Raw genomic sequence first — 27,979 nt, forward strand, 5'->3', positions numbered from 1 at the left:
CTACGCAGAGGTCTAAAAAGAGGAGAAGAGAAGCTGAGGCTTGCTGCTGAAGAAAAGCGCACTCGTTGGAAAAACAGCACCGAGACGACACTGGAGGACAGTGCCTTCAAGTGCAGTCACTGCAGCCGAGACTGTCGCTCCCGTGTGGGACTCTACAGCCACTACAGACGCTGCTCTAACGCAGACTGAAGCAAGACTTTCCAGGCGCAGATCCATGGTCTTGTGAGACTAACGGATGCCACCACCACATTGTCAATCAGGAGACTAGTGTTAGCTAGTGTTGGGCATGTGGACAAGTGGTTAAGGCGTTCGTCTAGTGATCTGAAGGTCGCTAATTCGAGCCTCAGTTGTGGTAGCGTGTTTGTATCCTTGAGCAAGGCACTTAACCACACATTTCTCCAGTGTCTGTGCGAGGAGTGGCACCCCACACAGACTTCTAATCTGTGCCTTGTAAGGCATGAAAATGCCCAACGCAGGCCTCTCATGGTCTGAGTCGATGTTCCCCTCCATTGTCAATCTTGTTTCTTCAAGGTGCAGTTGCTAGTATTCTATAAGTAATTGTATAATAAATAATTATCATCCATGTATAATAACTGCAGGATAGAACGGAGGAATGCTGTATTCCTCTTTTACTTCAATTATTTTTTCTCATTTTTTCTCACCTTATCATCAAGTGGCAGAAGTAGTTTATACTTTGAATGCCAGGTTATTGAGCAAAACCTGTTTTGATCTTCAAATGAAGCTTCCTCTGTGTCATAATTGGATTGAGTTGAGGTTATTCCACATGATGCAACAAATCAGTCTGGTCCTTTGAACTGTTTGACAGAAACTCATTTTGCAATAAATGTGTTTCCTAATTATCACTAAGCTTTTGGCCATCTGTCCAAATATTTCCTGTCATGTCTCGATATTAAATTTTCTTTAATATCTTGGGACACTTTGCAATAAATGAGATATCATTGTGTAATCAACTTACAAATCAAATTGCCAAGTTAACCTGGACATTATGGCCTTCTGATTTAATAAAAGTGTTATTTTTTTTGATTGGAGGGAACTTGGTACACAGCCTACATTATCTTTAATGCATAATTGCCTATAGATCCTGCGCTACATTGTCCAGTCAAACATATTGATGAAATTTCCATTTCTTAATGATTCTGATCTGCTTTTACAAATTATTTGTTTTGCATTGGACAGGTGACTGCCCAAACTCTGGAGGGAGTCTCACAGGAAAAAATATCAGTGGATAACATTCAATTTTTAACATTGACATTAAATAGCCTTTGGGAGCTCGAAACCTAAACTAAGCGTTGACACACCTTTTTAAAGAAATAATAAAATTGATCTAGATCTGTACAACATGCTTACCTGCTGGACAAAATGTTATATTTGAAATCAATTTTATAGAACCTATTAGTTTTATGTCCTGATTTATGCTAAAGCTTCTGCCAATTGGAGGAACTTGCCACGAAGCAATTCCTATAAAGAGTATAACATGCCTACTTTGCGTGTAAAATTAAATTCATTCCAATGAAATTGGCTATTTCACCAACGTTATTTCATTGTGTGTCTATGGGTCACATTAAAGATTGCCTCTTCACCCATTTTGTTTTTAGTTCTTGCATTACAACTAAGACCTGCATTTATATAATACAAGTTATTTCGCTGAAGGATTATCAAATAAACTTTGAAACCAAGTCACGTAGGAGTCTTAAGGGAGGTGGTGAAGGTAAAATAGTAGTTAGTCTTATGAAAGAAATTTCAAAGTTTAATACTGAAGCACAAACATTCTCCCAGTAACCATTCAGGTCAATTTATTGCTCTACATTAACTCAAGAAGCAAAGTAAACATTAAAAAGAATTAATAAAATTAATAATGTTGTTTTCCTCCAACTCATCCTTTCTCTCCCATTCTTTATGACATTGATTTCACATTTATGCTACTTGAAACCTTTGCCTGTTTGGGAGATTAATGACAAAGTTTTCACCCTTTCTGTACATTCAGAATGACATTTAGAAAATGTTTGTAACTGCATTCTAAAATTCACTTAGCACATCAAAAGGTACCAAAATGGCGACTGACAGGAGAAAGATTTGATGAGGATTAAATATAATGTGGATAAACCAAGAGATTCAAAATCTGCTGAGGGCTAGATCAATGGCTTTCAGAACGGGTGATCCAGGAAAGTACAAGTCCAGTAATGACCTCCAGAAGGCCATCTCACAAACAAACTGCAATTCTGGACTAAAACTTGAATCACCTTGCAATGCTGGATAACTGTGGCAGGGCTTAAATGCCATCACCTAGTACAAAGAAAAAACAGGCAACAAAAATGATGAAATGGTTTAGCTCCTAGATGAGCTCAATTCCTTTTATTCTCAGTTTGACTGACAGAACATAGAGACACCTATATGAACTCCCACAGTCCCTGATGACCCAGGGAGCTCAGTTTCAGAGGTCCATGTGAAAGCATTATTCAGGAGGGTGAATCCACAGAAGGCATCTGGCCCAGATGCAGTACATGGCCAAGTATGAAGATCTGTGCTATTTAACTGGCTAGAGTGCTTACAAACATCTTCAAAGACTTGCTTCAACAGTCTAAAATACCAATCTGCTTCAAGGAAGTTGCCGGTGCCCAAGAAGAACATAGTAACCTGCTTCAATAACCATCATCCTGTGGCATTTACATGCACCATGACTAAATGCTTTGAGAGCTTGAGCCTAAAGCCTGTCACCTCCTGTCTGAGGATTGATCTGATCTATTCCAATTGGTGTAACATTACAACAGGTCAACAGCGGGTGCTATTTCATTGGCTTTTCACTCAGCCCTGGAACATCTGGACAAATAAAGATGCTTACATCAGGTTGCTTTTCATTGACTACAGCTTTGCATTCAACTCTATCATCCCCTCAAAACTCATCCCTAAGCACCAAGAGTTGTGCCTCAATATCTCTCCATGCAACTGAACCCTTTATTTCTTCACTGGCAGACCCCAGTCAATACAGATTGGCAACAAAATCTCCTCCACACTCACCAATAGCACAGGTACACCACCATGCTGTATGAATAGTTCCTTGCTTTACTCACTTTATACCTATTATTGTGTGGCTAAGTACAGCTCCAACACACATATTTTAGTCTGCTGACAATACCACTGTTGTTGACTGAATCAACAGTGCGGACAACTTGCATATGGGAGGGAGATTGAAAATTTGGTCGAACGGTGCAACAATAACCTCTCACTCAATATTGTAAAATCAAAAAGCTGACTATTGACTCCGGGGGGGAAGAAGCTGGAGGTCAATGAGCCAGTCCTCATTATGGGAATAGAGTTGGAGAGGCTCAGTAGTTTTAAATTTCTTGGTGTTAACGTATCAGAAGATCTGTCCTGAGCCCAGCGTGTAAGCGCCATCATGAAGAAAGTGCATCAGCGCCTCTACCTTTTTAGAATTTTGTGTGGATTGGGCATGCGACCAAAAACTTTGACAAACTTCTATAGTTGCACATTGAAGAGTATCCTATCTGGTTGCATCATGGACTGGTTTGGAAACACCCATGCCCAGGAATGGAAAAGTCTACAGAAAATGGTGGATACAACCCAGTCCATCACAGGCAAAGTTCTCTCCACCACTGAGCACATTTACATAGAGCGCTGTTACAAGAAAGCCACATCTATCATCAAGGGAAGAGAAGGGAACATCGACAGGACTCAGACTCATGAGAGGCCTGTGCTGGGCATTTTCATGCCTTATAAGGCGTAGATTGGAAGCCTATGTGGGGCGCCACTCCTCACACAGACACTAGAGCAATGTGTGGTTAAGTGCCAAACACGCTGCCACAGCTGAGGTTCGAACTAGCAACCTTCAGATTACTAGATGAACGCCTTAACCACTTGGCCACGTGCCCAACACATCAAAGAACCCTACTATCCAAACCATATACTCTTCTTGTGACTGTCATCAGGCAACAGATGTAGAAGCCTTAAGTTTCACACTATCAGGTTCAGGAACAGTTACTATTCTACAACCAGGATGGATAACTTCACTCACCACAACTCTGAACTATTTTATGACACACACTCATATTCGTGGCAGCACACGCAAAATGCTGGAGCAACTTAGCAGGTCAGGCAGTATCTATGGAAATGAGTAAACGGACTATGTTTCGGGCCGAGACCCTTAATGAGTCCTGATGAAGGATCTCAGCCTGAAATATCAACTGTTTGCTCATTTCCATAGATGTTGCCTGACCTGCTGAGTTCCTTCAGCATTTTCTGTGTGTTGCTCTGGATTTCCAGCATCTGCAGAATCTCTTGTGTTTATGACACTTTTTCATGAGCTCTTTACAATTCCTGTTCTTAGTCTTACTTTTTCTCTTTTTATTTGCACAATTCATCTTCTTTTGCACTGTGGTTGCTTGTTGGTCATAGTTTATGTTTATTTTTCTGTAAATTCTATTATTTCTTTATTTTCCAATAAATGCCTACAGGAAAAATTAATCTCAAGGTAGTATAAGGAAACATGTATGTACTTTGATAACAAATTTACTTTTAACTTTAACTACCAGTGGGACTTCAAGAAAATATCAGCCTGCACCACTCTTCAACATTGTAGAAGAAAGGTTAAATCATTAAGCAATACATAATATCACAAACAATTCTAATGATGGCAGTAAAGCTGTATTATTTCAGACAGGTGAAAACTATGGCTCAGAGTATTGATATATTATCCCTTCAATAATTAAATTAACATAGGAGGCTTACAGTAAAAAGAAGTCAATTAATTGATTAAATCAATTATCTTTTAACAGGTATGAGAAGGGTATATTCTCAATAATTTTCTTTAAATATTCTTGATGCTTAAAATATTATTGATATTCCTTAATGGATATGAGGTGGAAGATGAATCAGAATCAGATTAAATAGTTATGCCAAAAGGCAGCAGATTAAGTGGACAATTTGGGTTGAATTGTTCAGAATTTGAAGATGGAAGACATTATGATCAGATTAGTCCCTGGAGGTATTGGAGCTCTACACAAACCTTATCCTATCAAATACCGATACTATTCCTTTATCCTTTCTGCACTACTGCATCAATGTTCTTAGCCTCTCTGCTCTGCAGTATGACAGGTTTCTTTTCCTCACCATAATCAGGCGATGGAATAGGTTCAGCAGCTGGATTGCAGTTGGGTTAGTGGGATTGCCTCTAGATAAAATGAGCTTGCAGGGTCTGCTAGCAGGAGCTTCTTGGAAGCAGGTTCATTGTGCAAAGAAACATTTGAGAAGTATACTAATGATTAGAAGTTTTTTGTATACGCTGCGTTTCTCATCTGTCACAATAATAGGATTGCTGGAGGTTTTCCAGAGAGTGCAGATGCATCAAATTCTCATGTTCAGTACTGGAAAAGTTGGTGGGAAACAGATTTGAACATATGTTGAAAATGCAGAGTTAATGAAGAAATGCACTTGAAAACCTGAATTGATATAACTGAAACATGACTCTCTCTACCTTTACATTTGTGGGCTGTAATTGATCTAACAGGAGAATTCATACAGTTTCTCTTCAACATAAATCACTTTAGGCAAAACACGGCTATTATGGTCTCACCAACTAGGCTCCTTCACTAGAGATATGAAGCTAGCATGATTCCCCATTCATTGTATGTGCTAAGTGTCTTGCCTCTCTCTCTTTCCACAGGTGGAGGACATGCGGTGGGCTGGAGGCAGCCGTCAGCCCCCTACATCTGTCTGCAGTTTACCTTGCAAAGCTGGAGAGCGCAAAAAAATGGTGAAAGGCGTGTCCTGCTGCTGGCATTGTGAGCTTTGCGATGGATATCAGTATCAAAGAGATGAGTTCACATGCTCGCTGTGTAGCTATGACATGAGGCCCAATGCAAACCGGACTGGCTGCAGCCAGATTCCAATTGTCAAGCTCGAGTGGCATTCACCATGGGCCATTATCCCTGTCTTTCTCGCTATGCTTGGGATTATCGCCACGATTTTTGTGATTGCCACCTTTATACGGTACAATGACACGCCCATCGTGCGGGCCACCGGCCGGGAGCTCAGTTATGTTCTCCTCACTGGGATATTCCTTTGTTACATCATCACCTTCCTGATGATAGCCAAACCGAACACAGGAATCTGCTCCTTCCGTCGTATCTTCTTGGGCCTTGGTATGTGCATCAGCTACGCTGCATTATTGACTAAGACGAACCGGATTTTTCGCATCTTTGAGCAGGGGAAGAAGGCTGTGACAGCACCCAGGCTCATTAGCCCAACCTCTCAGCTGGCAATCACATCTAGTCTCATTTCAGTCCAGCTCCTTGGAGTTTTCATTTGGTTTGGGGTTGACCCACCAAACACAATTATAGACTACGATGAACAGAAGACCTTAAATCCTGAGCTTGCCAGAGGTGTCCTCAAATGTGACATTACAGATTTGCAAATCATATGCTCCCTGGGATACAGTATTCTTCTAATGGTGACATGTACTGTTTATGCCATCAAAACAAGGGGCGTCCCAGAGAACTTCAATGAAGCTAAGCCTATTGGATTCACTATGTACACTACCTGTATAGTTTGGCTTGCCTTTATTCCAATATTTTTTGGCACTGCAAAATCAGCAGAAAAGGTAAGTGGACTTTTTTTTTTAATGTTGTTGTTGCAACACATTGGTCTTTGTTTGAATATATTAAAAACTGAGTTTGATATGTTTGTTGTATTAGTTGCCATTTGGTGCACTAGGTATTATTGAACTTGATAAACACAGGTACCAATTGTGATACAATAGAGATGAACTTGGTAATGAACCTGGAAAATCAATATAGCTTGGCCTGATTTCTGTTCCTCAGTGAATAACTGTTATTATTAACTTGCCCTTCATTCTACCCTTGTTTTTTTTTTGCTTGCTTATTGCCTCACATCTCCTTGGGGTTAAGAATTTGCAGACTCTCATTGCAGAATGGGAAACAAAAAATTCTCTCTGATTTCTAGCCCTAGCTCTCTATGAGAATTCAAACATTGCCCCTGACTCTAAACTGAGAGGTAACTGTCAGACCCAGGCCAGAAGTCTCAATTTTTCTGCTCAGAAATATGAGGACAATCAGAGCATTCAAGACTGAGATAGCCACATTGTGTTATATCGAGATATCAAAGGGAAGTTGAGCTAAGATGGTAAAATTGAAGTGAAATATGATGAGACATGATCTAATTGATTGATGTGTGAAGATACTGAATTTTGCCTGCTGTTTCTTTGTTCTTAGCCATTCACAGTGCAGCCATGATTAACTATATAATTAGACCAGAAGACAATTTGACATAGGAGCAGAATTTGGCCCTTTGGCCCATCGCGACTGCTCCACCATTCAATCATTGCTGATCCTTCTTTCTTCCCCCCTGCTCAGCCCTCCTCCCCAACCTCTCCCTGGAACCTTTGATGCCTTGTTTGATCAAGAACCTATCAATCCCTGCCTTAAATACACCAAATGACCTGGCCTCCACAGCTGCCTGTGGTAACAAAATCCATAAATTCACCATCCTCTGGCTAAAGAAATTACTCCAAAGCTCTGTTTTAAATCCTGGGGCTGTACCCTCTTCTCTAAGACTCCCCCATGAATAGAAACTTCCTTTCCGCATCTATTCTGTCTAGGACTTTCCATGTTTGAAAGGTTTCAATGAGATTTCCCTCATCCATCTAAATTCCAGGGAGTACAGACCCAGAGCTATCAAACGTTCCTTGTATGATAACCCTTTCATTCCCAGAATCATCCTTGTGAACCTACTCTGAACCTTCTCCAATGCCAGCAGATGATGAGCCCAGAACCATTCACAATGCTCAAAGTGAGGCCTCACCAGTGTCTTATAAAACCTCTGCATCACATTCCTGCTCTTGTATTCTAAACTTCTTGAAGTGAATGCTAACATTGCATTTGCCTTCCTCACCACTGACTTTATCTGCACATTAACCTTTAGGGTGTTTTGCACAAGGACTCCCTAATCCATTTGCATTTCAGATTTATGGATTTTCTTACCATTTAGAAAGTAGTCTGTATGTTTATTTTTTTCTACCAAAGTGCATGACCATGCATTTTCCAACATTGTATTTCATTTGCTACTTTCTTGCCCATACTCCTAATCTGCCCAAGTCTTTCTGCAGCCTACCTGTTTCCTCAACATGATCTGTCCCTCTACCAATCTTCATATCATCTGCAAACTTGGCAACAAAGCCATCTATTCCATCATCTAAATCATTGATAGACAGCATAAAAAGAAGCAGCCCTAACACTGACCCCTGTGGAACACCACTAGTCACTGGCAACCAACCAGAAGAGGATCCTTTTATTCCCACTCACTGCCTCCTACCAATCAGCCAAAGTTCTAACCATGCCAGTAACTTTCTTGTAATACCAAGTGCTGTTACTTGGTAAACAGCCTCTTGTGTGGCACCTTACCAAAGTCCTTCTGAAAGTCCAATTATACAATATCCACTGCATCCCCTTTCTCTGTCCTACTTGTAATCTTCTCAAAGAATTCCATCAGGTTTGTCGGGAAAGATTTCCCCTTAAGGAAACCATGCTGACTTTGTTATATTTTGTCCAGTGTCACCAAGTGCTTCATAATCTCATCATTAACAATTGACTCCAACATTTTTCCAACCACTAAGGTCAGGCTAAGTGGTCTATAATTTTCTTTCTGCTGCCTTCCTCCTTTCTTAAAGAGTGGAGTGATATTTGCTATTTTCCAGTCCTCTGGCACTACGCCAGACTCCAGTAATTTTTTAAAGAACATTACCAATCACTCCACAATCTCCACCGCAATCCCTTTCAGAGCCCTAGGGTGCAGCTCATCTGGTCCAGTTGACTTACGTACCCTTAGGTCGTTGAGCTTTTTGAGCACCTTCTCCCTTGTAATAGTAACTGCACCCACTTCTCTTCCCTCACACCCTTCAACATCTGGCACACAGTTACTGTCTTCCACAGCAAAGACTGATGCAAAATACTCATTTATTTCATCTGCCGTCTGCTTGTCCACCTTAATTATTTCTCCAACCTCATTTTCTAGTGGTCCTATATCTACTCTCATCTCTCTTTAATTTTTTACATAGTTGAAAGAGCTTTTAATATCCAGTTGATATTGTTTGCTAGCTTGCTTTCATAATTCTCCTTTTCCCTCCTGATGATTCTTTAAGGTGCTCTCTGTAGGTTTCCCAATCCCTGATCTTCCGGCTATTTTTTGCCTTGTTGTATGCCCTCTCTTTTGCTTTTACATTAGCTTTGACTTCCTTTGTCAGCCACGGTTGTACTATTTTGCCAGTTGAATCTTCATTTTTGGAATACATCTATCCTGCACCTTCCTCATTTTTCCCAACAACTCAAGCTATTGTTACTCTGCTGTCAATTTACTTTGGCCAACTCATCTTTCATATCACTGTAATTTACTTTACTCCATTGAAATACTGTTATGTCAGACTTTGCTTTCTCCCTATCAAATTTCAAGTTGAATTCAATCATATTGTGATCACTTCCTCCTAAGGGCTCCCTAATCACCGCATTACATAGCACCTAATCCAGTCTAGCTGATCCCCTAGTAAGCTGAACAACAATCCACCTTAAAAAACTATCTTGTAGGCAGTCAACAAACTTGAGAACCTGATTTTCCCAATTGACCTGCATGTTGAAATCTCCCATGATATCATAATATCGTGAAATATAAAAGGTGTGCCCTTTTGACACGCCTTTTATATTTCACGTTGTAATCTGTGATTTGCTTCCCAACTACTGTTGAGAGTTCTGTATATAACTGCAATCAGGGTCCATTTATTTTTGGTTTGAAATTAGCTTGCTTCTGTTGATTACGTTGTGTGAGGAGATGATGACAGACTTGCCAACAAAAAATTAAAAGCAACATCAAGATCATGTCTTGGTCATGTCCCTTGTTGGAGAAATATTGGAAAGATATTTTTGATATTATTTCAACGGTCCTAAATCTAGACTTACAACCTCATCCAATTACTGCTATCTTTGGATTACCAATGATAGACTCAAATAATTTAACCTCTTCATCACGAAGGATGATTGCATTTCTTACTTTAATAGCTAGAAGGTCCATCTTGTTGAATTGGAAAGAGATCAACCCTCCTACAGTATTTCATTGGTTTTCACAAACTATGCTGTGTCTGAATTTGGAGAAAATTAGAAGTGCAGTTTATGACCCTTCTATTAAGTTTGAAAAAATTTGGAGGCCATTTATTCAGCATTTTCATTTGATGTAATTTGATCATTTCCAAACTGGTTTTATTTCTCTGTACTGTTGTTGGAGGGGAGTGGAAGCGTCGACGCTGAGGTTTTCTTCTTTTCCATTTTTAAGTTGTTAGTTTTGCCCAAGTCTTTTAGTTTAGTTTAGTTTTTTTTTCTTTTGGGATGGTTTTTTTTTCTTTTTTTTGTCTTTTTCCTTTTTTTTTGCTTTATATTATCCGTGATCAGTTCTACATGTATGGGAGTTTTGGTAATTTCCACTATTTGGTTTTGCAATTACTCTTTTTTTAAATGTAACAATACATCTCATATTATCTGTATTATTGCTATGTTTTGTTTCTATATTTTGAAATTAATAAAAAGATTGAAAAAGAAAGAAAGATATGTATCTTTAGTGAAAAGAGAAAATATTGAGATATACAGCTTTAAATAGTTTACAATGTATTCCACTGTTCAAATTTCCTTAAGATTAATCAAGTGAACTTCAATTATTTCATCTTAAAATTAGCCTTTGTATGAATTTTCCATATTTTTAAAGATATACTTCACTCTCCTGAAAGATAGACCTGAAACTATCTTATGAGTCTTTTTCTGCTGCATGTATTGCGCTGGGTAGATAGCATTTTAGCATCATGAATTTTGTACTCTCCTCGAGGTATTGCTAGTGAATGAATGAACAGCTTGATTTGGAATTTCCTCGATTTACCTCATTGCAATATTCCACATTTGAAACAAAAACTAGGAGAAAATGTCAATTCTTCTGAATTAGCTTAGAATATGTAAATAGTAACTATTACTTTTATCAGTTTTCCACACAGAGAGGCTCTAGTATGTATGTTGTAAAAACTAAGTGTGTGTATTAATGTGTGAGATCATGCAATAAATATGCTGTTTTTACATATGCACATGTCATTGGCTATCAAGGCTCATGGTCTGGAGATCCCTGCTTAAACTTTTCCATTTCTTCCTCAAGTATATTCCTTGAATCTGCTCTTGAATTTTTCCAAAGGCAATGAATTTTGACAATTGATCCTATTTTTGTGTTTTCTGTATTCTCTCAACTGTTGAACTGACAGCTTAAGCCATAACATTTCAGACACCTATAGAGAAACTGTTTGTGATCCACATAATAAGACCAATGTCTATATGCAGTCAGTGCCCACATTATTAGGAATCTCCTGTGCTTAATAAAGTGGTCTCTGAGTGTACCTTTGTGGTCTTCTGCTGTTGTAGCCCTTCCACTTCAAGGTTCAGAGATGCTTTTCTACACACCACTGTTGTAACACATGGTTATTTGAGTTATTATCACCTTTCCGTCAGCTTGATTCAGTCAGGCCATTCTCCTCTGACCTCTCATATTACAAGGCAATTTTTGCCCATAGAACTGTTGCTCACAGGATGTGTTTTATTTTGTTTTTGTTTTTCACACCATTCTCTATAAACTATAGAGACCATTGTGTGTGAAAATCCCTGGTGTTTAGCAGTTTCTGAAATAGTCAACCTCCCTCACCTGGCACCAAAAATCATTTAATGATCAAAGTCAAATAGGTCACATTTCTTTTCCAGTCTGATGTTTATTCTGAATGACAACTGAACCTCTTGACCATGTCTACATGCTTTAATGCATTGAGTTGCTGCCACATGATTGGTCAATTAGATATTTGCATTAATGAGCAGGGGTATAGGGTTTATGTAATGAAGTGTCCCTTGCATGTACGTCTTACCTCCTGCTTACACTTAACCATCATTATGGTGAAAGGAGAGAGATAACCGTAACATGTGGCATGTCCCAAAAGTATTGGTCTGGGATAGACAAGCATCATGGCTCCAGAAAACATTCTTCCCTTTCCCAATATGGACACAAGGCTGAATTCCAAAGGCAACAGGACTTCCTGCTATTACTGTAGGATAAACATTTCATGAGAATTCTTACCCTTTCTTCCCACTATGACTCCGTTTGTCCCCATTGCTGGGAAATTATGATTAACGTGCTCTTGTCCATCTGCCTGGTGAGTTGCTGGACCTTTCCCTGCAGGAAAAATCAGTGAGCAGTCAAGAATTTGATCCTGAGTTATATACTGGACTCCATTGATTTAGAAGAACAAAGTGGCACCAACAAAGGACCCAGAATTCTACTGCTGTTTCTTCATTGTCATTAGTTCCAAATCTTAGATCACGCTTACTGACAGCAAAGGGGATAAGGATCCTAGGGATCAAGATCAGCTCCTTGAAGACCAGTATTACCAACACACCTAATTATCAGGGATGAAAAATATAATTTTAACATGTCAAAAGTGAAATTCTATACAGACTGCTTGTCAATATTGCATAAATCACATTAAACAACTCCTTGATCCCAATCTCCTCCACTTTGTAAAACATAATGACTGAATTATAAAAAACAAGCAAGGACTCTTAAGATTTGTGGCATTTGACTTGACAATCAATACAATATCACTTGGTGATCATTACATTCATAATTGCCACATCAATAATAGTTTCCCTAGACTTTTGATGAGCTTCTAATTTACAGTACATAGTATTCACATTGATTCAGATTTTTGGCTTTGTAAATAATGTATCTTTCCTCATAAATTCCATCAGTGAGGAATATTTTGCTTGAAAGACAGTCTCCCATTTCTACATGCATACCTTCACCCTATCTCTTTCAAAGTTTATATGCAGAGAAGTGAGAAAAGTGTTTTCTTTTCAGGAACTTAAAGAAGCCGAAAATGTGAAGTCTTAGGATTGTTGTGACTATGTTCTGCTATTGCCCAGAATATGTTAGTTAATGATCAAACAGAAAAGAGACAGCAGAATTTTGATTTTGTGGCTGTGTTGTATATCTGGATGATATAAATATATTCCTTTATATATCATTTTAATCCAATTATTAAAATTAACACCAAAGCCAAATTTCTCTAAAACATTGAATAAATATTTCCATTCAACTCGGTCGAATGCTTTTTCAGCATCCAAAGATACAACGCATTGTGGAATTTTAGAAGAGGATGAATATATAATGTTAAGTAGTCTCCAAACATTTGAAAAGGAATAGCGACCCTTTATAAAGCCTGTTTGATCTTTACAAATAATTTTACCCAAAATATTCTCCAACCGATTGGCCACTATGTTTGACAAAATCTTAGCGTTAACATTTAGTAATGAAATAGGTCTATATGAAGCACAGTCAGTAGGATCTTTATCTTTTTTAAAAATTAAAGAAATAGAGGCCTCATAAAAAGTAGAGGGTAAGTCACCTTTCACAAAAGAATCCTTAAACATTTCCAACATAGACAGAGAGAGCAACTTTCCAAATTTTTTATAAAATTCTACAGGATAGCCATCAAGTCCTGGGGACTTACCAGGTTGCACTGAAAAAATAGCTTTATGAATTTCGGCTTCAGTAATTTGAGCATCGAGAATCTTTTGATCCTCAGCCGAGATTTTAGGGAAAACAGTCTTTCGTAAAAAAAGCATTCATTTTAGAGGAGTCTAATGGACATTGAGATTTATATAGCTCAGCATAAAAATCTTGAAAAACCTTATTAATTTCTTCATATTCCTGAACTAAGGTACCATCTTTCCTACGAATTTTCATGATTTGCCTTTTGGCTGCAGCCATTTTTAATTGAGATGCAAGCAGTTTATTATTTTTATCTCCAGACATATAAAATTGGCTCTTTAACTTAAGCAAATAACCTTCAATGGGATGAGTTAATAACAGGTATATAAGTTAATAACAGGTGATTGAAGTTCCACCCTTTGTTTAAATAAATCAGTATTGGGAGAAATTGCATAAATAGTATCTAAATCTTTAATTTGTTTTGAAATTCTGTCTAATTCTGCTTTAGTTTGTTTTTTAAGTTTATCTGAATAAGAAATAATGTGACCACGTAAAAATGCTTTAAATGTATCCCATATAACTAATTTAGACATACCCCCTATATCATTAAAAATAAAAATTTCCTTTATCTGGATTTCAATGAAAGTGACAAAATCAGAGTTTTGCAATAATGTCTGAGACATGCGCCAAGGTGGGCGGGCAAGAGTGACATCATCAAATTCAAAAGACAAACTCAGAGGCGCATGATCAGATATAGCAATAGCGTCATATTCGCAGGTTTTAACACTAGGCAAGAAGTGGGGATTGATAATAATATAATCGATCCTCGAATACTTTTTAGAAAAGTGTGAGAAGAAAGAATATTCTCTATTCTCAATAGACAATAGAGGATATAAATATATTCCTATAGGTCTGATTCTTAATTTGCAACTTCATGCTTAGTGTAGTCTCTGACTTGTGAGAGTTAGCCTGTGTACTCTCACATTTATGGAGAGCTGAGATTATAAAAAAATCCTTGTGCGTGTAGCTTCCAAGTTTTGTTGGATAAATTTAAAATGTCTTGGTGAAGGAGGAGAAGGGAGGACTAAGAATGAATCTCATTCTTAGGTCATGGTGACATTTACATATATTTACTGTGAACTTTGAACTCAAGTACAGAGGAAATAACTTGGGGACACCAGATGGTACTGAGAGGCAATACCAGGAAGCATCATTTTAAGGTGATTTGAGGAAAGTATGGGGGAGATTATTAGAGGTTAAGTTCTTTACACACAATGGTAGGTGTGTAGAACGCCCTACCGGGGGTGATGATAGAGGCAGATACATTAAGGACATTTAACAAACTCTTAGATAGGCACATGGATGATAGAACAATGGAGGACTACGTAGGAGAGAAGGTTTAGATTAGGCTATAAGGTTGGTTCAATACTGTGAGCTGAAAGTCCTGTACTTTGCTGTAATGTTCTATGTTCCTGATACACTGAGAGAGAGAGAGCAGAGGGAAGCCAGGAGACTGAGGAGCATGAGAGATTTGTTAGGGAAGAAAAACATTAACCAAAATAAATAAAGTTCCAACTTATACAAATTTTACTTCTAATTCTGTGCAGCAGATAAAACACTCACAACATCATGGTTATTGGAAATAATGGGGTTATTTATATGAGGAAGCATCATTAACATATGTAAGGAGGAAAATATATTTGAATGGTATGATCATAGCATATCAATTGTTAACATGGATTTAAAATGCCAGGAATTGATATTTCTAGTTATTTTAACATTAAGGTATCATCATTATATTTTTCTGTTGGTGTTCTCTTCTGACCAGGAATGAGACTTATTTGCATTAAAACAACATTAATTTTCATTTTCTCTATGATTTCCCAGTTTGAGAACAGTTGTAGGAAAGAACTCTTGAAACGTCCTGTGAAATACCTTAATTTATTCACATTCCTCCCTGATGATTCTCCTCAGTTGGCAACATGAGAGCTTGACTAAGAGATGCTGATGATGGCTGAAATTATTGAACTGATTTTCCTTTGAGCTTGAATTTGCAGATTTGTGGCCAAAATCCCTTTGAGATGGAAAATTCTCCCAACTCAGTTTTCTTACATAATTGATAGATAGATGCTGTATCTGCCAGATATCTGGAAATGTTTTGCAGCTTACCTCTGATCTTAATCTGCAAGGGCCAGGATAATGGATTACATTTATATATCTTACAGCCCCAGTGAACTTTGAAATCCTTAGTGGGTGAGGAGGGGTTTGGAGAGTGAAGCCTTCTCTGTAATTGCGCCAAAGAGCAACTTCTAGAAGTAATCAGCAAGTCAGGCAAAGAGCTTAAAGCGTGTGAAAGAAAATCCTCCAAAGAATTCCAACATGTAAAAGTAACGGACTGTGCCTTTGGTGAACTAGCAGCTCTACACTCTCAGTGATCACTGTATTACGTACGTCCTGTGCTGAGTAATGTAGCAACTGAGTGTCTGTTAATGGACATATGCTTTTGTACCCCATCCACTTCAATGATCTTCTGCACACCACTGATGTAATGCATGGTTACCTGATTTACAGTTACCTTCCTGTCAGCTTGAACCAGCCTGGCTATTCTCCTCTGACCTCACTCAGTAACAAGGCATTTTGTCCACAGAACTGCCTCTCTCTCGCTGGATGTACTGTGTTTTCGCACTTTTGTCTGTAAGGCTGTCATATTCTGGGGGAGCACTGGGGGCAAGCTCCCACAATCTATTTAATGCTCCCAGTAGTGTGCATCTCAAGTAGCCTCTGACAACCAACCCAGCTCATGACCTTCTCGTGTGGTTTAATTAGTAAGCCTGGTGGAACTGTCTCTACTGACAAGAGAAGGTACAAAGGCGGGTTACGGGCGCCTTAAAACTATCGCATCATGCAAATGGAGCTCATCATCCATGCTTAGCGGCTCATCAATGAGAAGGGAAATTCAAATTTCAAACCTCTATTGCTTTGCGGCTATACCCACTCATGGGGAAGGCTTTGGGAGTAAACCTTCAGGAAGAATCCAGAGATAGAGTCCCTAAGATAGTTCTACGATGAGTTCAACATTGACTGGCAACTCCTACAACACTGCTGGTCTCTGCTGTTTCTTTGGAATTATCAGCTGTATGCTGAGGGGGAGCCTGCTGTATGGGAAGCAGCTTGTTCTGCATATTACACTGCCCTAGTTTGCATAGACAACTAGGATGCAACATCCATGGTCAACCCTGATCAATGGAGGGCCTACTAACTGCAGTTTCTGAGATACTCAAACCAACCCATCTGCCACCAAACCATCCCATCCACAGTCAAGGTCACTTCAATTACATTTCTTCCCCATTCTGATGTTTGGTTTGAACAACAACTAAACCTCTTGACATTGCCTGCATGCTTTTATGCATTGAGTTGCTGCCACATAATTGGCTGAGTAGATATTTGCAGTTATGAATTGATGTATAGGTTTAGCTAATAAAGTGGCCACTAAGTATAAGTGAAGATTACACATTAATTGAACTTCTGTCTTTAAGATGCCAGTTGACAGATGCACTTTCAAGATTTGTTGTAAAAATAACTTAAGCTATTGTATAGGTCAGGTTAAAGTTAAGGTTAGGTTACTTCAGATTTTGCCATGCTCCTTTATTTAAACAATATTTAAATAATTTCAATGCAATGGCAGGAGTAAAGCCAAACCCCACCTGACTGCCCATATCACTATATAAGTAAATATGCAAAGGCAGCTGTCGGGGACACAGCAGTGATTTTTAGTTGTAAAGTAGGAGGTAAGTAACATTCCTATTATAAATTCAGATCTTTTTAGAGGATTGTGATTTTCTACATAAAAGGCACTATAAATATGCAAATTGACCTAAATGTTATTTTTCCTCTGATTCTGCTGTCTTCTTCAAAAATAGTGCTTTATGTTACTGGGCTGCGTAATCCAGTGATAAGGACTAATAATTAAGAAAATATCAGCTCATATCCTATAAGAGCAATTTGAAAATTAAGTGAAAGCAGATGGTTTGGTTAAGCTCAACCATTTCATCATTGACATGATTTAGAGAAAGAAATTTCTTCTTTGCTAATGTGGTTTCAATGTGACCCCAATTCTGGTTGAAAACTTTCCTAGCGGTTCCCATCTAAAACACAGCATCCTAGTGTCACAGAGGGGGACAACACAGAAACAGTTCCTTTGGCTCATCAAGTCCACATTGACTACTAACCGCTCATTATACTAATCTAAATCCAATCCATTTATTCTCCCTTTATTCTTATCAACTCCCTCTCATATGCTACCTTTCACCCTTCTCACAACAAAGGTACACAGTAGAAATATCTCCCTAAAGAAAAGATCAGTGTTGACAAGTTATTTTCAATCAATGATCATTGAAAGGAAAGGTACAATATAAAGGAGAATTAATTGTTTCTCACCAACCGAGGATCAGAAACATTTTGAAAATAATGAACAAAATTTCATCAGAGAAAAGCAACGGAACATGCTGGACACACTGCCATTCAAGCGGCAGCTGTGCAGAGAGCAATAGAGTTAACCTTTTAGGTCAATGAGCCTTCATTTCTATTTCAGATTTCCAACATCTAATTTTGGTTTCTTTTCATGTCCTGTGTCTAATGCCAAACATTAACTTACAAATTGCCCATGTTTGAGTTTAATAACATTATAACCTTTAGTAACTGCAATAATTCAGTATTTTGGTATATTTTCAATAAGAATTTCAGGATAAATAGTGTATATATTTCTCTGACATTAAATGTACCTATTGAGAAAACATCAATGTTGTACACAGAACAATTTTATTTTCAAATATTGCTTTGTCTATATAGTCATAATGAATCTTGAAAGTAATATGTATGTCCACAGGAAAAGCATCTTGAAAATTTTGAGCTAAAGGGACATCACCTCAGTCGTGCCTGGTGCAATCAAGAGTATTGAAGTAGAAATGACCTGTAAATGCATCGCACTTGTCTCAAGAACACGTTTGGTGTATATTTTGGAATCATTTTCTGTGATGGTGCAAACAATATAGAACATGTTTGAGATTTAAACATGATTGAGGTGAATAAAATTCACTTGTCAAATAGCATAGACTACTGAAAACTTTTCCCCTCACCTCAGATGGAGATAAAGCAAGACAGCATAGATTTCAAGTTAAGTGAACGAGATTCAAAGGGGATTTGAGGGGAAAGTTGTTCAGGGTCCCCCTCATACTTCCTCTGAATCATACATAGTGATACGTACCTGTACCTGGAAGGCACTGAACAGTTCTCTGATAACATTTAAGAAGTAAACATTTGTATAGCTTACGTATAGTTTAGTTTGAGTCCTTGGTCCCCTACTGTACTCCCGGTTACACTTAAGTCTACAAGGACAAATTTAGCCCTAACTCCTTCTATAAGTTTGCTGATGATACCACCTTAGTGGGCTGAATATCAAATAACAATCAGTCGAAGTTCAGGAAGGAGATAGGGAGCTTAGTAACATGAGGTCATGACAAGAGCTTTTCCTTTAGTGTCAGTTGAACAGAAGAGCCGATCGTGGACTTCAGGAAGTGAGGAGGTGCACATGCTCCTATCTACTTCAACAATGTTGCTACTTCAAGTGTTTAGAGCTCATTTCCTAGGATTGAACAAAACCAGTAGCTTGTCCTGATCTAACCTCAGCCGAGAGAGTGCAGTGATGCTTCTACTTCTTCAGAAGGCTAAAAAAATTTGACATGACCCCATCAATCCTTATCAGTTTTTATCAATGCACCATAGAAACAATCCTACCTGGATGCATAATAGCTTGGTATGCATGCGACCACAAGAAATTGCAAAGAATTTTGTACTCAGCTCAATACATTATGGAAGCTGGTCTTCTCTCCAGAATTTGTATATACTTCTCAAGGATTAAGGATCAGATTTATGTAGGTATTAAGGAATTTGCTGTGGTGTGTTAGTGCGACATGCGACAAATCTACATTCAATAATTATAAAGAATAAAGAATTATATAAAAATAAAGTTAGTTGTATGGAGATGGAATAAAATATGCATAATTTGCTTGCTCAGTAATTCAGCTAGCATAATCAAAGACCCCACCCATATCAGACATTCTCTCTTCTCCCCTCTTCTAACAGACGGAAGATAAAAAAGCCTGAAAGCACGTACCACCAGGCTCAAAGACAGCTTCTACACCACTATTATAGGTCTATCTATATATAAGTTTCCCTGGTACAATATGATGGACTCTTTACCTCATTATGATCTTGTACCTGATTGTTTACCTGCAAGGCACTTTCTCTGTAGCCAATATATTTTATCCTGCATCATTGTTTTACCTTGTTCTATCTCAACACACTATATAATGATTTGATCTGCACGAGCAGTATGCAAGGCAATCGTTTCACTGCATCTCAGTACGTGGACAATAATAAACCATTTACAATTCCCATTCCATCCCAGAAGATTGTAGACCAAGTGCTAGGCAATGAGATTATTATGGAAGGGTGCACATTGGTTTGAATGGCCTTTTTTGATTCAATGACTGTAATACAGGAATGAAATGAACACTAAAATATTGAGGAACTATCATTTACTTTCACATCTATTTCCCGTGCAGATTCATTTATTTATAATTGAATTGCCATTGAATTTCAATGTGTTTAATGCAGTATCAACATTTTGAAGTTTTGTGCTGATTTTGGTACAGTAGTGCCTTGTTTTCCTCCATCAGATCTATTTGCTGTTGTCATAAATGAATGAAAAATTCAGATTCCTCACAGCCTTCAACTTCCCTTTAACCAGGTCTCAGACTGAGGGTCGAATGAGCTGCTTGCTGGGTTCTCACTCATTCTATGATACTCATCATAGAATAGATATGCTTGGGTCTCGCCAAAACCATGAGGTTGGGATATCTCATTGCTTGATAGTGCAGGAGTACTGGAACACTGGAATAAGTATACGCATAGGCTTGGAGAGTCACTGGTCAGCAGATTTTGGAGAGGTCAAAGTAAAGGCATCCGTTAGTCTTGCGAGACCATGGATCTGTGCCTGGAAAGTCTTCACTCTCCAGGGCGCAGGCCTGGGGCAAGGTTGTATGGAAGACCAGCAGTTGCCCATGCTGCAAGTCTCCCCTCTCCACGCCACCAATGTTGTCCAAAGGAAAGGCATTAGCTTGGCATACATCTTGGCACCAGTGTCGTCGCAGAGCAATGCTCAAGGACACAATACATTCCCTCGGCTGGGGCTCGAACTCACGACCTTCAGGTCGCTAGTCCAATGCTTTAACCACTTGGCCACGTGCCCACGACTGGAGAAGTCAGCAGTTTGGCAATTATTATAGACTTTATCTGCTGGAGCATAGGTGACAAAGAGGTGAGTTTCTAGATATGTTTAAATTCATGAGGGGCATACATAGGGTGAATGCACCAAGTCTTTTTCATAAGAACATAAGAAATAGGAGCAGGACTCAGCGATCTGGCCCATCAAGCTTGCTCTGCATTCAATAAGATCCTGGCTGCGGTGGCTGTGGACTCAGCTCCACCTACATGTCTTTCTCCAGTAACCTTTAACTCCCCTTTTCAAGAGAAAGGGGATGAAAAGCTAGAAAGCATAGATTTAAAGTCAGATGGGAAGATTTAAAAACAATTTGAGAATTAACTTCTTCACCCACAGGGTCGTACATATATGGAACAGACTGTCAGCAGCAGGAGCAGAGGCAGATCAATAGCAATTTTTCATAGACACTAAGAAATGAATAAGAGAGACATGGGCCAAACATGCGAAAATGAGACTAGTTTACAAAACCCCTTTTTACTGGGCATCTCTAGAGATGCGGCTCGTTAGCCCCTCGCTAACAGCCACTGGACTTAGCAGTCAGAAAATCACCTTTTTCCAGACTCTGTAAGTCTATGGTAGATATGACTTGGGTCTGCCAAACCCATAAGATTGGGATGTCTCACCCAGCTGAACCCAGGTTTTGTATGTAATTTACTGCTCCCATTCAATCACCCGTTGGCAAGAAACAACAGACCGTACACTGCATACAATTATAAAGAAAGTATATTTAAGAATTGTTTGCTTAACCACACAGTCATTAAAGAAAGAAATAAAAACAAAAGGGCCCATAATAATTAGACAGTCAGATGTGCACAGGCTGGAGCTCAAATTTTCCAAAAGCCATTGTGTCCGATGTACTCAAGGCACCAACTCCTATTCACCGATCCCCGGTAGACTTGTCCCTCCTGGGCTCCATTGAACACAATGGCACTCCCACCAGATTCCTACTACTAGTTCTCTCGAATTTCTTTTCTCTCCATCTCCCACCGAAAAAGATCTCGAACCACCTCAGTGTCCATCACAAAACCGCTCCTCCAGCGTTCTTTAGAGCCATCTCCCAGTTCCACCATCATGATTGGATGACACAACATTCCTAAGCATCCCTTATCCAAATACTACCAGCAGAACGCACTGCTGCTACAGAAAACCATTATATGAAATACCCTACAACATTAGCAGTAAAATCTTTACCAGGGCATTACACTTAAATGGGAAACTTGTTTGGATGCATGTGTTGGGCCAAAGGACTGTTTTACTGCTGTATTACTCTACAAATCCATCATGCTTTTTACCAGTAATGCCAATAAATGCAGGCAAGACAGACAGCACATAGGTTAGGGAATTTGTCATGTTATCCACCATTTGGTCTCTGCTCCTTCACAATGTAGATGTTTAAGATTGGAGAGAATCTCTTTAATTAGTGGACTATGATTCCACAGGCTCTCATTGAGGGAATCTTATCTTGTGCAGTCAATGGCTTTCTCCTTACCTCTTCTGGGAGATGAGTCTGGTTGTGTTCCACAGGGGTTTCTACCCTTCCCCCTCATTAGCTCCACTCAGCACCTGCATTGATATTTTTCTGGCCTGCCTCTTTTCCCTCAAAATTTTTATAAAGGTTAGCTTTATTTGTCATATATACATCGAAACATACAGTGAAATGCATCATTTTCATCAAATCAAATCAGCGCGTATTGTGCTGGGCAGCTCTGCAAGTGTTATAAACATAAGACATAGGAGCAGAATTATGACATTTGGCCCATCAAGTCTGCTCCGCCATTCCATCATTCTATCACGCTAAAGAAATTCCTTCTCATCTCTGTTCTCTCTATTCTGATGCTCTGCCCTCTGGTCCTAGACTCACCCATTATAGGAAATTATCTTTTCCACATCCACTCTAACTAGGCCTTTCAATATTGGACAAGTTTCAGTGAGGTACCCTCCTCATTTTCCAAAACTCCAATGAGTGCAGGCCCAAGGCCTTCAAATGCTCTTCACACATTAAACGCTCATTCCCGGAATCGTTCTCGTGAACCTCCTCTGGACCCTCTCCAATGCCAGCAGATCTTTTTAGATAAGAGGCCCTTAGCTACTCACAGTTCTCTCAGTGAGGTCTGACCAATGCCTTATAAAGCTTCAGTCACATCCTTGCTTGTATATATTCTAGTCCTCTCAAAATGAATGCTAACTTTGCATTCGCCTTTGCTACTATTGATTTAACATGCACGTTACCTTTAGGGAATACTGCACATGGACTCCCAAGTCCTTTTGCACTTCTGATTTTCTCCATGTTTAGAAAATAGTTCTACATCCATAGTCCTTCTACCAAAGTGCATGACCATACACTTCCCTACTCTGCATTCTATTTGTTATTACTTTGCACACTCTCCCTATCTGTGTAATTCCTCCTGGAGCCTCAGTGCTTTGTTAACTTGGCCACAAAGCCATCAATTCAGTCATTCAAAACACTGATATATAATATGAAATGAAGCTGTCTCAACACTGACCCCTGCAGAACACCACTAGCAGCTTGCAGCCAATGAGAAAAGGCTCCTTTTATTCCAACTCTGCCTCCTGCCAGTCAGCCAGTCTTCTATCCATGCTAGTCTCTTTTCTGTAACATCATGGGCTCTTGGTTTGTTAAGTAGCCTCATGTGTGGCACCTTATCAAATACCTTCTGAAAATCCAAGTAAACAACAACCGCTGACTTTCCTTTGTCTATCCTGCCTGTTATGACCTTAAATAATTCCAACAGATTTATCAGACAAGATTTCCCCTTAAAGAAACCATGCTGACTTTGGCCTATTATATCATCTGACTCTGAGTACTCCGAAACCTCATCCTTAGTAATGGACTTCAGCATCTAGCTAACCACTGAAGTCAAGTTAACTACCTATAATTTCCTTTCGTTTGCCTCCGCCTTCTTGAAGAGTGGATTGGCATTTGCGATTTTACAGTCCTCTGGAAACATTCCAGAATTTGGTGATCCTTGAAAGATCATTAATGATGCTTGCACAATCTCTTTAGCCACCTCGTACAGAATCCTGGGGTGTAATCTATCTGAACAAAGTGACTTATCTATCTTCAGACCTTTCAGCTTCTCAAGCACCTTCTTCTTAGTAATAGCAACAACACTCACTTCTGCCATCTGACACTCTTAAATTTATTAGATACTGATAGTGTCTTCCACAGTGAAGACTGATACAAATTACATTAAGTTCATCTGCCATGTCTTTGTACCGCACTACTACTTCTCCAGCATCATTTTCCTGTATTCCAATATCCATTCTTGCTCCTCTTTTATTCTTTATATATCTGAAAAAGCTTTTGGTATCCTCTTTTATTTTATTGGCTAGCTGTCCTTCGTATTTCATTTTTTCTCTCTTTATGGTTTTTTAGTTGCTTTATATTGCTTTTTTACAGCTTTCCAATTCTCTAACTTCCCTCAGATTTTTGCTATATTATACAAGGGGTGATTGATAAGTTTGTGGCCTAAGGTAGAAGGAGTCAACTTTAGAAAACCTAGTATATTTATCTTTCAGCATTGTTCCCTCCTACATTTACACACTTAGTCCAGTGGTCGTGGAGCATACGGATCTTGGATCTCCAAAAGGTGTCCACAGCGGGGGGTGATTGATAAGTTTGTGGCCTACGGTAGAAGAAGATGAGTTATACAGCTCTCATTACATGCACGTGCAGTTCAACTCTTTGAGTGATTACACAGAAAGTTTGAAGTTAGTAACTCATCAGGGGTGATTGATAGGTTTGTGGCCTAAGGTAGAAGCAGATGAGTTATTAACTTCAAACTTTCTGCATAATCACTCAAAGAGTTGAACTGCACGTCCATTTAACGAGAGCTGTATAACTCATCTTCTTCCACCTTAGGCCATGAACTTATCAATCACCCCTGCTGTGGGCACTTTCTGAAGGTCCAAGATCCGTATGCTCCACGACCACTGGACTAAGTGTGTAAATGTAGGAGGGAACTATATTGAAAAATAAATGTGCTAGGTTTTCTAAAATTGACTCCTTCTACCTTAGGCCATGAACTTATCAATCACCCCTCATATGCCCTCCCTTTTCTTTTATGCTGTCTTCGACTTCCTTTGTCAGCAACAATTTTCTCATTTTCCTTTTGGAATATTTCTTCCTTTGGGATATATCGAGCCTGTACTTTCCAAATTGCACCTGAAATTCCAGTCATTGCTGTTCTGCCGTTATTCCTGCTAGTGTTATGCACCTCTGCTAGTGCCGTTATCCCACTTCTGGCTCCAACATAACACACCCACAACACACTCACCCAAACCATACATCTTTTGGAATATGGGAGGAAATGGAAGCATCATGAGGAAACCTCCATGGTCACGGGGTAACTGTGCAGACGCTTCATAGGCAGCAGTAGGAATTGAACCATAATCAGTGAACACTAATGATGTAAAGTAATGTGCTAACGGCTGCATTAATATGCCATTTCTCTTGAGTCTCTTTGCTTTGCCTCCGGTATTTGCTGTTGTCTGAGCAATACAGTACTGTCCTACAGTGTGAAAAATTCATATTAAGAGTCTGGAACGCAATGATTCTCAGAATCACAATCAGAATCAGGTTTATTATCACTGGCATGTGACATAAAATTTGTTAACTTAGCAGCAGCAGTTCAATGCAATACATAATCTAGCAGAGAAAACAATACTAATAAATAAAGTAAAAAAAAACAAGTAAATCAATTACATATATTGAATATATTTTTTAAAATGTGCAAACAGAAATACTGTAATTAAAAAAAAGTGTGGTAATGTCCAAAAAGATTCAATATCTATTTAGGAATCAGATGGCAGAGGGGAAGAAGCTGTTCCTGAATCACTGAGTGTGTGCCTTCAGGCTTCTGTATCTCCTACCTGATGGTAACAGTGAGAAAAGGGCATGCCCTGGGGGCTGAAGGTCCTTAATAATGGACGCTGCCCACATTCTATCCCATATATTGGGAGGAACTTCTCAGCCACAGCAGACATCGTTGAATTTTGCCAATGCCTGCACTGAGCCAGCACGACTGTTGATTGATTGAGGAAATGGAAGTACGATGAACTAACGATAAGCCACAGGGCAACAGTGATACTTATGCTGTTATGCAAAAGCTGGTTTACCCATAGCTGTCTTTGGAAGATATCACGAATTCTGTCTCCACAAATTCCTCCAGATTCACTGGAAAGACAAGTGAACCAATGTAAGTTTCCCGTTGCAGGCCAGCATCACCATTAATGAGATCCTAGTTAACTATGTTGGCCAGGTCTTGTCACTCATAAATCCAACACCATACTCCCAAGACGGGCACTGTATTTCCACACTGCTTCTGATACTTACATGGCATTCAATGTAATAGCACTCTAGAGCTGCTGACAGCTGAAATGGAGAACTGTGGAAGGAGAAAGTCGTCATCATCCATTAGATTGTATTCCACTGGCTGTGGAGAATATTCAGCCATGAAGTCTCCTTGAGCATCGGTGCTTTGTGTCCGCTTCCCAGAATCAGGTCATTGAGCATGTGTTGATAACCCACAACAAGTTGCTCATGGAAGCAGTGGAAATCTTTCTCAGAAGGTCCAGGTCAGCAATGGAAGCCTGTGTGGTATGAGAATAGCCAATTCCTATCTGCCCTTGTTGGAATCCAGCAACATTGGCACATCCCAGTGCCCTGAAAGCCACCTGTTCCTCAGTGAAAGCAAAGGAGGTGGAATCACCTTTCCTCAAGTTGAATGCCTGGGTGAGCTCTCTGCTGAAACAGTGAACAGAAATTTGTGAGAAATGATGGAGGTCTACTGTGGCAATTTGTCAACACCTTGTAGATAGGAAGGTGAGAGTCAGAGTTACCCCACAGATATATATCTGAGATGCTGTTTTACATTTTACTAATTATTCATGGATCACCCCCATCCCCCTAAAAAAGACATGAATTCCATTCTCTTATCACGATTATCTTAAAAAGCATAGTCTTCAGTTTTCCTTCACACATGTTCTCGATCTTGATGAGCAATAACAAAATTAGATTAATAGGAGAGTATAGCACTGATTCTGGAACAAGTATTGGTTATTCTGCAACTAAGAATATTTCACCAATTAATGTAATAACAGGTCTGTGGCAAAACTGCACACTCACATTTTCCTTGTAGTCCTTTGCTTCATGGTTTCTCTTTGAAAGAGCTTTCTGAATAGTCACACCTCCCTAGTCCTTCCCGCCATATTGCAAATTCATATTCAAGTATAAAGCTCATTCCTTTTCGATTAATGTCGGAAGTACTCTTTAGATAGTTATTTTTGCCATGCTTTCAGATACAAGAGGCTGTGGACACTGGAATCTGGGAAAAAATACAAACTGCTGGAAGATCTCCATGACTCAAACAGTGTCTGTGGAGGCAAAGGGCATGACGAGCATGTGTTGAGACCTTGAACAAGGAGTGAGTGTGTAGAGGGAAAGAAGCCAGTATGTAGCAGTGACAGAATGCTTTCAGGCTGACTTTCTGGATATTAACAACTCACTGTTGTAAAATAAAGCTTTTGTTTACAGTCCAGGGACTAATTACATTAGCACTTACAGATTTATTTGAAGCTATTTCTATCTGAAGCTTGCTGTGTTGTAAACAGAAACAGCCTGGAGAGAATAAAGACATGAATGCAGAAAGAGCCATATAATACTTCAATCCAGTTCCATCATTCAAAAGCATTATGCATACTGTTCCCTGTTCACTATATTGTCTTTTTCCATGCCAATCATCTGTCAAACTTAAATGTACTCACTGCCTGAACATTTGTACCCCTCTGATGAAGGAAATGTCTCTGTCATCTCTGTCCTAAATGGCTGCCTCTTTCTCCTGAGACTCCGCTCATGCTTTCTAGAGTTTCCAGCCAAGGAAAACAGCCTGTCATCATCTGTTGACCCCTTTTTCAATGGATTCTGATTAATTGGGAACATTGGGACAAGTACATTTCTGCACAATTAAGTTGGCTGCCCTAATTAGCCGAAGTTTCACGGAAATAGTTAAAAAG

At 39.1% G+C, this 27,979-nt stretch overlaps 1 protein-coding gene across 1 annotated transcript in view; it reads left to right on the top strand.

Annotated features, from left to right (window-relative positions):
- LOC140211126 (metabotropic glutamate receptor 7-like) overlaps positions 1-27,979 on the top strand; it is a 786,692-nt gene that overhangs the window by 606,244 nt on the left and 152,469 nt on the right. Inside the window, exon 8 of the mRNA XM_072280621.1 lies at positions 5,699-6,634. Coding sequence (XP_072136722.1) covers positions 5,699-6,634 — 936 coding nt within the window. The remainder of the gene's footprint in view (positions 1-5,698; positions 6,635-27,979) is intronic.

Source organism: Mobula birostris, chromosome 16, assembly GCF_030028105.1.
Source record: "Mobula birostris isolate sMobBir1 chromosome 16, sMobBir1.hap1, whole genome shotgun sequence".
NCBI classification, from domain to species: Eukaryota; Metazoa; Chordata; class Chondrichthyes; order Myliobatiformes; family Myliobatidae; genus Mobula; species Mobula birostris.